Source organism: Helicoverpa armigera, chromosome 15 (assembly GCF_030705265.1).
Source record: "Helicoverpa armigera isolate CAAS_96S chromosome 15, ASM3070526v1, whole genome shotgun sequence".
Lineage (NCBI taxonomy): Eukaryota > Metazoa > Arthropoda > Insecta > Lepidoptera > Noctuidae > Helicoverpa > Helicoverpa armigera.
In genome coordinates, this window is record NC_087134.1 from 11249641 (window position 1) to 11262484 (window position 12844).

The 12844-nt window shown below is 36.1% G+C and overlaps 1 protein-coding gene across 1 annotated transcript in view; it reads right to left on the bottom strand.

The window, feature by feature from the left end:
- LOC135117853 (phospholipid phosphatase 3-like) overlaps nt 1-12844 on the bottom strand; it is a 96593-nt gene extending 83749 nt beyond the window's left edge. Inside the window, exon 1 of the mRNA XM_064038197.1 lies at nt 12624-12844. Within this exon, the coding sequence (XP_063894267.1) occupies nt 12624-12752 (129 nt within the window). The 5' untranslated portion in view covers nt 12753-12844. The remainder of the gene's footprint in view (nt 1-12623) is intronic.

A 12844-nucleotide genomic window follows, 5' to 3' on the forward strand; every position in this document is an offset into this window, starting at 1 on the left:
AATAATATCATCATGAATATTAAAAACGTAACTAACTGGAAGATTGTTTCTTCAGTCTGCACTTTTGAGTTAACATCAACTGAAGTTTAGATATTTACAAAAAAAATAAGATTATTTTAATGCTATCTTTAATTATATTTTAGGTTTAGGTAAGTTACCTAGATAGTCTATCACAAAAAACCGTGAACAATTCGAAGCTCTCAAAACTGCCTAATACTGATCGTACGTCTACCATTGAAATCGATGACCTCGATCTAGGGATTAAGAAGTGTGGAGGTAAGATGAGGACATTATGGGCTAATAATAAAGAAACGAAAACGAAACTTTGTCGTTAAAACTGGTCCAGCAAAAACACCGCCCGTCAAAGCAAAATATCATATACTTTCGCATTTATAGTATTATAAGAGTTGATAATAAAACTATATTACCGATTAACCCTCAGATCGCCCAACGTGACTGGTTACCGATGGTCGACCGGTTACTTAGACTCGTTCTGTCAGTAAACATGCTGCTCTTGCTTTAATAAGCAAACTAATAAGGATTGGAAAGCAAGCTGTTTATCTGATATTAATCTAGCGTGCTGTAGATGGATGGAGAAGTGATAGGTTTGCCAAAATGAGATGTGGACGGAGAAATGTAGGTTCGCCCAAATGATATGGGGTTTCCTTTATATGTGTAGAGGTACATTCGGTTAGCATCAATTGCCGATTTCTTACATAAAAAAAAAAACCTTCCTTGCGCTACTATTATGTACCTACCTATTGATTTAATTTATTTACGAATTTTTGTATACACACATATTAAAGAAAGACGACAGGAAAGAAATGATCTACAAAGGTAATGCTTATAGATAAATACAAATATTATATTCCAAATAGACCATTTATAACAGGTTTTGATATCTCAAATAGTAAGTCAGTCCGTAGACTACAAACAAGTTCATGCTATTCGCTCATTCTAAAACGCTGGGTCCTATAAGTGGAGAAGTAAAAATAATAACTTTGACGAATTAATAAACAAAATACAAACACTACCCTGATGATTACAAACACATGATATCTCGAAAATAATGCTTTAAGTAATTTCTCCAGCTATCCCCAGTAAAAAGAAAGAAAGTTCAACATGATGCTTTCACAGTAATTCATCTTGTCTTAACATGTTAATCGGATGAAACCATCTGAGCTGTCTATCTAGAAACTCGAAGCAATTTGTAAGCTCACAATTAGTGTTAATGATCTATAATTATGTTGTAAAATGCTCTCAGTTAGCACCTACTTTGAGATCAACTTTCTGTCTTTAGGTGTATGACGAAATGAGGTTTTATGAAAATTTCAATAGACAAGAACGTGTTTATAAAATAGAGTTGCGATTTCTGAGCTATTGTCCTAATATTACAATAATTGTGAAAGTATATCAGTCTTAATGGCTGTCTGGTTTTCATTGGAAAATATTGCTGTAGCTATTTTGCTGAAATTTTATAAGTAACGATAACCTCATTTATCCTTTATTATTTTTAGAACTGACATATCCTTATTTATTGGGGTGTGAAATAGTGTATATTTTTTCTTTCAAATAACTGGAAATACCTATTGGCGTTAGTAACAAGCATGTGTACCTATTTACCTACAAGCTACCAAAAAGTCCTCACAATAATGTGTGATTTGGAAATATTTATTTGTACACTTAATTATCGTATTAGTGTCACTGCTTTTCTCATAAACAGTTTTCATACAACTATTAAAGATGTCAGAAAAACGAATGAAGAAAAATTGCATGATTCGTCATGTCGGTAATATTATGAAATTTCAACAAATACCTAGGGAGCCATGTTTAATGATAACACTTAAGTACATAACCGCCAGACTTCCGCCAAAACCACAGGTATTTGTGACTCACTCACAAATGTACGGAAAACACACTTGGTACTTGGTACAACTGGCGTCTGTCGTGAATAACTTTGGCTTGTGTTTAAACATCACCCAAAAAAGTACCTATTTTACTACCAAAAAAATTCTAAACGGTTATCAAAATGGATAAATGGTCACCAAATAACGTTTCCAAAAATATTATTAGGTAAAACCATTTTTTCGTATTATTGACTACTTACTAAAAAAATATATGGACGCCTTTAAAATACACTTTAGACCAAATATTATATACTAGCTTCTGCCCGCGACTTCGTACGCGGATCCTGTCCCTTATGCCAGCGACTACGGGGTCAGCAAAATCAAAGATCTGAATAGTCGCAATAGACGTGACCATAGGGATAAAAGTAGTGATTCTAATTAGTCCGCATTTAAGTTGTGTGGCAAAAATATTACACGTATTATTACGTAAAAAAACATTAAATAGATGAAAAAGTCGTGGTGACTTAGTGGAATTCGTGGTGGTTTCGTGGGTAGAGAACTAATCTCTCAAGTATGAGCGTGCGTCTTTGATTCCAGGTCTGGCAAGTGCCTGCCAATGCAACTTTTCTAAGTTCGTATGTACTTTCTACGTATATTTTGGATACCAATGACCGTTATTTGGAGGGGATGTTAAACTGTAGGTTCCGACTGTCATTGAACATTCTTGGCAGTCGTTATGGGTAGTCAGAAGCCAGTAAGTCTTACCAAGGGGTGTTGGGTTGAGCGGGTAACCGGGTTGTGGAGGACAGATAAGCAGTCGCTCCTTGTAAAACGCTGGTACTCATTTGCATCGTGACTGGATGTCGACCCTAACATAATTGGGACAAAGGCTCTTGAGATAATAACGACAATAATAATGAGATATAGGCACCGCAGGACATCTGAGGCTGATGACGGGGAGTAGCGACCCCGCGGGGCTTATATATACTGAGTTCTCCAGGGAGTGTATACTGTCCCCCATCTCCGGCCGGTCGGAGTGAACCATGACGGGGGTAGGTCTCACGCCTCTGGCTTGGCTTGGCCGTCCAGAGTAGAGTCGCTAGAGCAGGATTAGTAGCCCTGCTCGGAGGGTAGGTGCCTCATGGTAAGCGCAGGGAGCGCGTAATCTGCGTTTAAAGTCCGCCGAGGTATCCCCACCCTTCAGTCGCTCATGTCCCTGTTGCCCTCTTGTTGCTATTCAGTGACTGGTTCCCGGGGGCCCAGTAAGTGAGGTGGCGAGTCTCCACCTGCCGTTTTTACATGTACCTAATACATTGTCATCCACTAACATCCCATCACAATAGCCCAAGTAGTTTTCGTCCATAGTTAGCAATAGTTTAGCACAGAACCGGGGATTGTCTTTTTTTTAACGACGTCCACCGGGGATTGTCCTTGGGTTCATTTTTATAGTGTTTAAAGGGATAATCGTCGGTTTTGTGTCACCATTTCATTAAAGTTGTCTCAAAAGGGCTTCAGCGTGTTGGCTTCGGCCCTACGTTTGCTAAAACGTCATATCTTCATATGCTTCATATAGTCTAGCAGGGCTCCTGGAGTTCCACATCAGGTATTTTACATCTTCAATTTTTATAAGTCAACAGAGAATGCTTATCAGATTAAACAACTTTTGCTAAAACGTCATACCTCTATATGCTATAGTCTAGCTGGGCCCCTGGAGTTCCACATCAGGTGTTTTAGATCTTCAATTTGTATAAGTCAATAGAAAGTGCTTATCAAATTGAACAACTTTTGCTTAAACGTCATACCTGTATATGGTACAGAGAAGCTGGGCTCTTGGGGATCCACATCAGGTGTTCCAGATCTTAAAATTTACTATCTCAGCTGAAAATGCTCATCAAATGAAACAATTTTTGCCATGGCACCATATTTGTATCTCTTATAGTTTTATTGGTCTGTTGGAGTTCTGCATCAGGTCTTCAAGTTTCGAAGATAAATTATAGCCTATATGTTGACCAGGCTTAATACTGATACAACAAAGAAACAATCATTGAAATCCGTCCAGTAGTTCCGAAGATTAGCGTGTACAAACAAACAGACATACAGACATACAGACAAACAGACAGAATTTTTTTTTTGGATTTGTGCTCCACTACTGATTCTAAACCCCACCCAATTATTATTTTTTTAATATATTCAATGTACAGACACAGTTTTTTTACAGATTTATTATATGTATAGATATAGATAGATATTGTCACTACTTAGATGTTACCAATTATGTAATACCATGACTCCTAATTTGGTCATTTTTGTTAGACTAAAAAAGCTAACGATCGCTAGAATATTTCCCAAATACCAATTAATATACTGGGGTTCCCAAACGTACGTCGCTTATTTATTGTTATATGAATTCGTGTGTAACTCAGTAGTAAAATGTAAGCACGCAACATGCAGCAAGCATGGCTTTGGCTTCTGTCACGGCTCCGGCACTGCGGGGCTCCGGCGGTCCCATGCGAGCTTATCGTCGCAGATGGTTTTCACGCTCACCACCGCAGCTTCGGCTTGCTGGCCGGCACAGCCGGCCAGCCTCAGCCGCGGCGGCGAACCTTAAAAACTACCTGCGCTTCAGCTCGCAGGCCGCCTCGCCCCTCCGCGCCTACGCGGTTTTGAATTGCACTCTAGGGGTAGGGCAGATAAGACTACGTGGAGTCGGTTTTGCAGCGATTCGTTTTCGTCACTAACTTTGATTTATTAATCTTTTAGTTGGATAGAATTTGGTGACCATTTGTCCATTTTGGGAACCAAAAATAATATTTGTGCGAGATTTGCGATTTTTCTGATGTTATTTTATTTTTTTTGGATCATAATATTATATACTTGAGTGCCCTTTTAATAAAGTCAATTTATTTTTTTTGGAGTTGTTTATTTTATTTGGTGCCTCAGCTTAGAGTCTTAAAAATATTTTTGGTGATCGCCTAAATTATACCCAATAACTTTAAGTCATTCCGCTGCTTACGCTACAAGGAGGTTTAAGTCTCGCAAAACTTGCAGCTTTGTCCATCCAATTATAAAATACGGATTCCTTTTTTTTGTATTCTATTAAAACTAAAGTTTTGGTCACAAAAATTGACGATAATGTTCCTTCTGTGGGGAGGATTATGACACTTTGATTTTATTTTCTTCTGGGTCGGAACTGATACCCTTAATCTGATCGCCTGTTTTAGTTTGTGGCAAACTTAATGGCTGTTTAGCTAACTATTTCTGTCATATCAGCGGGTCGGAAGATGAACGCGTGGCATATGGGTCATTTGCGCGTACTTGCTCGAAAGTTAGCCACCAGCGACTCATGAGTATGGCGCGAATTATATCAGGATATCACACTTCAAAAGAGATTACAATTTCTTCAATGGAAAACTACTCAACGTTGTTTAACCTATGAGCTACTAAATACAATGGTGTGTTTAATAACAATAGTTGGTACAAATACAATGGGTATTATTTCTGCTTACTATTACTTACTATTCGTTGCGGTCAAATATCCAGTGTATGGTCACGGTTCTTTTAATTCCAGTGTATGAAGCGGTAAGTCGTGATGGGTGGATTAAGTCGATCACGATTTCTGTAGGCACATCCTTATATTCTTGTGGAGTAGCTTTGCTTGTCTGAAGTTGCTGTTAGTAAATTCATGACAGTCTTAATATTTGGTCAGATCACTACTGGCAAATGCATGCGCGGGTACAAATGGCTAAGTTAAGAAAGGCAAGTTGACTGTCATGGATTGTTTTCTTCAGTCTTTTTGAAAGAAACTTCACTATAGTAGCTAGTAACAAAACTTATAATATTATGCAAAGTAAAAGATATATTGTCTAGACAGTGACGCGGTGACCTTTATGTTGATGTATTTACAAACATTGTCAGTAATATGATTGTCATCATAATTCAACTCCTAGACAAAGATTTATCAACAGTGAAGGCACGTGCATTGATCATAATTTATTTCTCTATTTCAGGCTTTACTTCACCATTAGACGTTGGTGAAAGAAAGTTTTTGAATTACACAATTAAAAAAATTATACCTATCTACTATTTTAAATCATTCAATGCTAGTAATTTCAACACTGAACCACACCAAAGTAAGGTCTTTATCGATATTCCAAAGTAATTCTGGGACATCTAACACAATAAACCACAAATGTAAAAAGATAACACTTCCACCAGCTTATGTTTTAAACATCGATAAAGAAGTATTGGTTAACCACAAAGCTTCATAACTAATCATAAACACAGGTCAACGACCTTGAATTTTATTTTCTCTCAAGCGGAACAACAGAATTTGAGCATGAATTATGAAGACACAAAATATTTTCGCTAACACAGTTTGAGACCTTTGAATTATAACATCAATTTTAAGAGTTCAAATTGCGCTTTGCTATAATGCAATCGGAGACGCCATATCTTCAGTAAAATCAACAGCTCCCTTTTCTGGTAGTTAGTTTAAAATCTAAAGCACCTTAATTCTTAATATACCAGTAGCAGCTACTTCAACACAAAACGTCTGGAGATCGCGAATTCGCGAATACCAATCTATACTTATCATTGAACCTTGAACTTTCAACTCACGGACACTCGCTGTTCCATTTAGCAAAAACAGTGTGCACGCTAGATAATGCATTAGTTCAAATTGATATATTAAATGCGCGGTTGCTTGTTTTGCAGTTTGGCGTATAAAAATTACTGAATTTATTTGGATCATGGAACCAAATACCACGGCCCACGCGGACATTGTCCAGGACAATGTTAAGATTTCATGAGCATGAATTTAAGATCGGTAACCCTCCACATACTATTCTGTAGCATGCCAGCATGCTATGGCTAAGAATTGAAGCACGGGATCCATTTAATATGTTACTGTACCCTTATAAAAGATATACAACGTCTTATAATAGACGGCCAAAAGCGTAAATAGCAAAGTAGAAGCAGATTCAAATTGTGTTGTGGACATCGCTCGAGATGTTGAAGACACCTCTAATTCCGACTTTTTCAGGACGCAGTTCCAAACGAGAGGAATATAACTAGTTGCAGTCATAATTATTTCAATGACCTTTGAAATTCCAGTGAAACACATCAACAACATCGGTTTGAAACAAGTCATGCCCATTTGTGTGAGAAATGAATGGCAGGAAGCGATGACCCACTGTTTGAGTTACTCTTTTGTGTATTTTGTGTTAAACCCTTTGTGGTACACCATTGGATGCAGTTCTGATATATTGTGTATCAATCTATGTAGATAACAAAACTAATGATGCATATTAATGGTGATACTTATGTTTTCCAGTAATTTTATTTATCAGATGGGTGATATAATAAAATTACTAGAAAATCATTTTGTGACGGGCCCTTCATAATTGCCAATACCAGTTATTGATAGGTAAATATCTAGCATTTGTATAATGTTGTTGGTCTTTGCATTTTTAAACTTAAATAATTTTGGCTGAAAATGGAGTCACAACATTTTTTGGATGACCGTACCTATAATTTACTGGTTAGCAGAATTAGAATCCACAGAGCACGATTCAGGGGAAATTCCTATCACATAAAACTCCTCTAAGAAGCCTTAATACGTGTCTTTAACTTCGATATTAAATTCCAACTAGTTTCCCATGATACCGATGTATTTACCTCATCTTACCAGTCTACCATCAGATTACCTTCACCGGTACCCATAGGCGCCGCTGCAAACGCATCGTAATACCCTATACTTAAGACTACCGCTTTTTGCTCACGGTATGAGCAAATTGCTAGATCATCGCTTAGTAAGAACGGTTTCCTATTAGTAATAACATATTTATAGTATGGACTCTGATCTTTAATGCCTTGGGAAAATATTGTGGAAATAAACGTTTAATTACTATCAGGTTAGACATGGGTATTAAAGGAACTGGTTGGATGGTTCATCATCTTAGTTTGTGTTATCTATGTAGCAAGTTGTCTTACTTAACTGTTCTATGATAAGTTTTATCAAGCAAACTGGTTATATGAATTACTGGAGCGTGCAATCCTGGGTTCGTTTTCTTGGTTATGTAGTGTGATAGGGCATTTTAAATGCTCTGATATCGCAGTTTAAAATGCTCAATAGCTCATCTTTCTAAATTATATGTCATCATCATCCTCCTGGAGAGCACTTGGAGAGGATTATGTCCAGCAGTGGACTGCGATAGGCTGATGATGATGACGATGATGATGATGATGATCCTCCTGACCTTACCCTAATTTTTTATATGGGGCTGGCGCAGCATATTTGCTTATTTTCATCGTCCTAAATTATAAAATTACTTGAAAGGTCGGGGCTATGCTGGGTCTTCGGTACCCTACATTTTGACGAGTAAGTACAAGAGATTATCAACGTCATTATGTAGTTAACACGTGACATTTTATCCTATTTCCTCTAACAATACTTCCTTGTGGGTAACGTTGGTTTGATGACTGTTTTCAACCAGCAAGCGTGATGTGGTAACTTAAAACGTGTATGAATGTAGCCGCACGTTGTAAGTCGTAGGTTTTCACCGGCTTCTGTTACTGAATGGGAAAGACCAGTGGGGATCTTACCTCAAGTGACAAACATGATAGGAATACATACTTAATAATTACTTCCTTATCATAGCCATCATCAGTCTTTGGCAGAGATTCTTACCTACAGTTAGTACCTTTGGTTGAAAATTCACCATGTAGGTATTTTGTATCATAGATATATCAGACTTTTTTTATTTAAAGTGCCTGGAATCAAGGACTAGCTGGCCTTAAATTAAATCTATATCCTATACGGTACTAACAAGACAATCCTTATGTAGCTTGAATTATGGATAGAACCTCAGACGTAATATTCAGTAGCAGCCTGGCAATCATTAGAGAAGTCCTTCATAAATAATTCATAACACTAGTTATAGTGGAAGTAAAAATCTATTACCGATGGAGAATTCGTCGTTGTTCGAATCCATTAGTTACTTTATCGAACAATTTGTATGCAGTACGTGACAATCTTATTAACTTAACCGCCTGTACTACCGCTAAGTATCTAAGTACAACATAATCATAGTATACCTCAAACTATGAAACATCCACAAAGGAATTCCCAATACCAACCATTCGAGGAATTTCCTACAAAACCTTGTCATTAACCCACAATTAAAAATCAACCCTACACCATCACAATAAGACTACAAATTGAATAACAGTGAACATCCTATTTAACGCCCAGGTAAGTTTAAACCGACTCAATTCAAAAGTCCTGTATTTTTTACAAAAGGATTCTGTAAAGTCAATTTTTGATTTGGTCGGTTATTTTTAAAACATGCAACGGTTGAAGCAATTTATATTATGTTATTTTTTTATCCTATTTTTGTTGTGATGTTACTTTTTTGTCGATGCGGAGTAATTATTTTGGTTCTAGTTTATGAGTTTGGGGTCTATAGAACCAACAAAAAAGCTGACGTTATTGAGATGTCAAATAACGAATTTCTATCTCATTTGGAGCTTCACTTTGTCGTCTTTTTAAGTTTATTTCTTATTCTAGTTATCTTCTACTAAATATTTTTAAGCCCACTTAGTCTGCTTCATTATTTATATGCTTCAATATTTTTGCCGTTAAGAAATAATTTCACAAGATAAATGGATGCCATTTTAATTTATCTACAAGGTCTGCTCAATTATCTCTTTCTTACAAAAAACTCTGGTAACAAGTGCGTTATCAGTGCAATTGAATGGTTATTACTCCAATCTTGCATCAGTCTGTTAAGTGCAACCCAAACATAAAAGATTAGATAGCATGACTTATGACTGTTATTTAAACTTTTAAAACTGAAGATAGACTGATAAATCATTCTTTCCGACTGCTGAAGTTCATTTATTTAAACACACTTTGATACACTTAGATTTTTTTTTACATATTGCAGAAAGCTGATTTAGAATCTTGAGCTTAGCTTAGCTCATATAATACGGTTACTCTTACAGCAAACCTTGTAGTGATAGAGAGATTAATAGCGAAGGAAACCAAAATAGCGCAACAGCATTAGAATGAGATAAACATACCTACTTAAAAAAGTTTGATAAAAAACAATGAGCAAAATCATAAAAGAATAGACAAAGTGCAGGTGCATTAACTTGTTACATCACTAGTTATATTGAAGGACGAATACAATGAAGGATCAAGCGATAGTTTTGATACAATCAAACAGTCGAACGATGAACCTATTATAACACCAATATTATCTATTAGACAGATACTACCTGCTGGGCTTATAAAAAAGTTATGTGGCGTGAGAAAAAGGATCGAAGGGGATTTAATTTAAGGTTTGGAAAACGTATATATACCTATCAACTTTAGTGTTTGCTAAAGTGATATTTGTAGAAACCATTATTTCCCTTCCTTTGCCTTCGAAACCATGGATCATTTCTTGAGAGAATAACGACCATTTCTCAGGATACACGCGAGATATTGCCACTGGCTATTGCCATTACAGAAACATCGCCGTGATCTCCACAATTACACCTTTAACAAAAATCGAAGATCACTTCGTTCCAGAAAGTTCTTTGACTATGAAAAGGCATTCTTCCATCAAAACCTATACAGATAGGTACTTCTCAAATAGAGAGCAGGCATTATAACCAACGAAGGTCAACTCTGTCGTCATTACAAACATTATCAACACCTACAGCTGTGTGCAATAATCACAACGTACACATATCGATCACAACAGCTCGTTACAAATGACAGGTCATTTCCTAAGAACATTAACTCAGCTTTCACCCTCGTGTGAATGTAACTTTAAGTTTCCTAGAAAAACATAATAGACTACATCTAGTGTATTTATGAAATCAATCTCGCACGTCTTGATATGCCTTTGTGTCTAAATAACGATATGAAAGAGGAAGTTATTGATTCTTGGTGATACTTGGAACAGCTTCTAGTAACTGTGTCACTTGTGCAGTTTCTGGTACTATCTGGTATATTCTAGAAAAGGGCATCATCCAATTTTGTATCTATTCATCAGGACAGCATTACTGTGCGTGCTGTTCAGGTTGATCTACATTGGTTTCACTATCTTACTGATCACTATCAGTATCCATAATTCTTGAATCATCATCTACTTGATAATATTTGACTATTTATATACAACTTTTATTTTGTGCGACTCAAAGAAATCGAAAGCTTCTATTCTAAATCTAGACAAAACAGCAAACGTGTGTGTAGTGCATGCACACAATAGCATCAGTAGCATAAAATATGAAGTATCAGTACACGTATATTTTGCACCAACCGAATCAATTAGCTCCACAAAGTTCGCATGTTATCAGTCACGCAATAACTCTGTCACACAAATGGGATTTGTATTGTTAATGTAAATTAACTTGAAACTTGCGAGACACGTCTTCGAAATGATAAAGAACTATATTTAGTTTGTAGTAAACAATACTGTTTGAGGCGAGCGTTCTGTGAATGAAGATTTTGATGTAACAAGTGGTAAACAGACATTGCTTGGTAAGGTTGAGAAATTAGAAATGGTTAGTGATTTATTTCAATGTAATAATGAATTAAATGGTGCAGATAAAAATCTACAATTACAGCAAGATTTTGGTGCCAACCAATTAAAATACGAAAGTCAACAAAAAATCAAAAGAAATATACCTAGGTAAGTTAGAGCAAAGATAAAAAAAGATTTTATGCCTGTCCTCTGGAATAGGATATTAAACCTTGCCTTTGGACTTCAACTGGAGAACCTAATAACCAAAAGCTATAATTACTTCAGAAATAACATTAAAAGGAGTCGTAATGAAAATTATTGCTTTCCAGTCAATTAAAATATGAATGTTAGTTAGAAATCTAATAATACTTAATTATATTCCAAGTACTAGAAAACTTGTATGATGATCAAAACGAGCATTAGTGTGTTTTAAATTATCTGCCTTTTCAAGCCGCATAGTATTTACTATCATAGGTACGTCGTGAATAAAATGTTGGTCTGCAGTTTCTACATTTTCATGAATTAGATCTTTAGTTTTAGCTGTTAAAATATTCTTCAAGGCTTATTAACAACTTCAATACTGAACTGAAATTCATTTAAAAATTGCGTCACATGAGTTACCTTCTCAGTGATGAATGGCATCTTAACGAATGCAATTTCCGCAAAATAACTTATTGCTTAAGGAAAATCTTGTCTAGAATTGTAATGTACTGGGTCTTGATTGGACCAGAGGTGGATTAACCACCCGTCGCGTTATCAAGCTATCTAGATTCTTTCTCATAAAAAGGAGACATGATAAGACACATTAGTAGTTAACACGATATTTTCTAGATATACAGTTGTAATAATTGAATGTTTAAGATTTTTTGCCAGAGTCATGATAATCGCAAGATTTGTCTCGGTAAATTTTAGAGTCATCTTGCTGGGCTACAACCAGTAGGTACAATCGTGGATAACAAGAATAATGAATCGATTTGTTCTGCTTACTAAGTAGGTTTGAATAGATGGTTAGTAATCTCGAATAAATAACTAAGAAAACTGCGCAAGCGCACGTCACATATTGCTTAATCATAGGTCATTACTTAACTGTGGAGTTCTCCAAATCACCTATCAAGAACTTACATTCGAATGACGTCAGACCAAAACAGCTGTTAGTTGACACAACACTATTGAAAAGTCATAACAAATCCAACGTTTCGTTTCGCAATTCCAACAATTTAATAAAGCCTCCTAATAGGTTATTATTTTGCAATTAACTTACGACAACATCCAAAGTCGAGGTAGACGACATGTCGATTGTGAAAATCCCCTCGCCACTAGACGCTGGTACCACTTTAGAACCACGTTTTGGCACTTTGAAGCACCCCACTAACTTAAAAGTACGCACCATGATCACTGTTTACACTAAAAACACTTTTTTAATTCAAAAACGGTTGTGTTTACACTTCGAATAAATTAAATATGGCGGTAAAACACGATGGC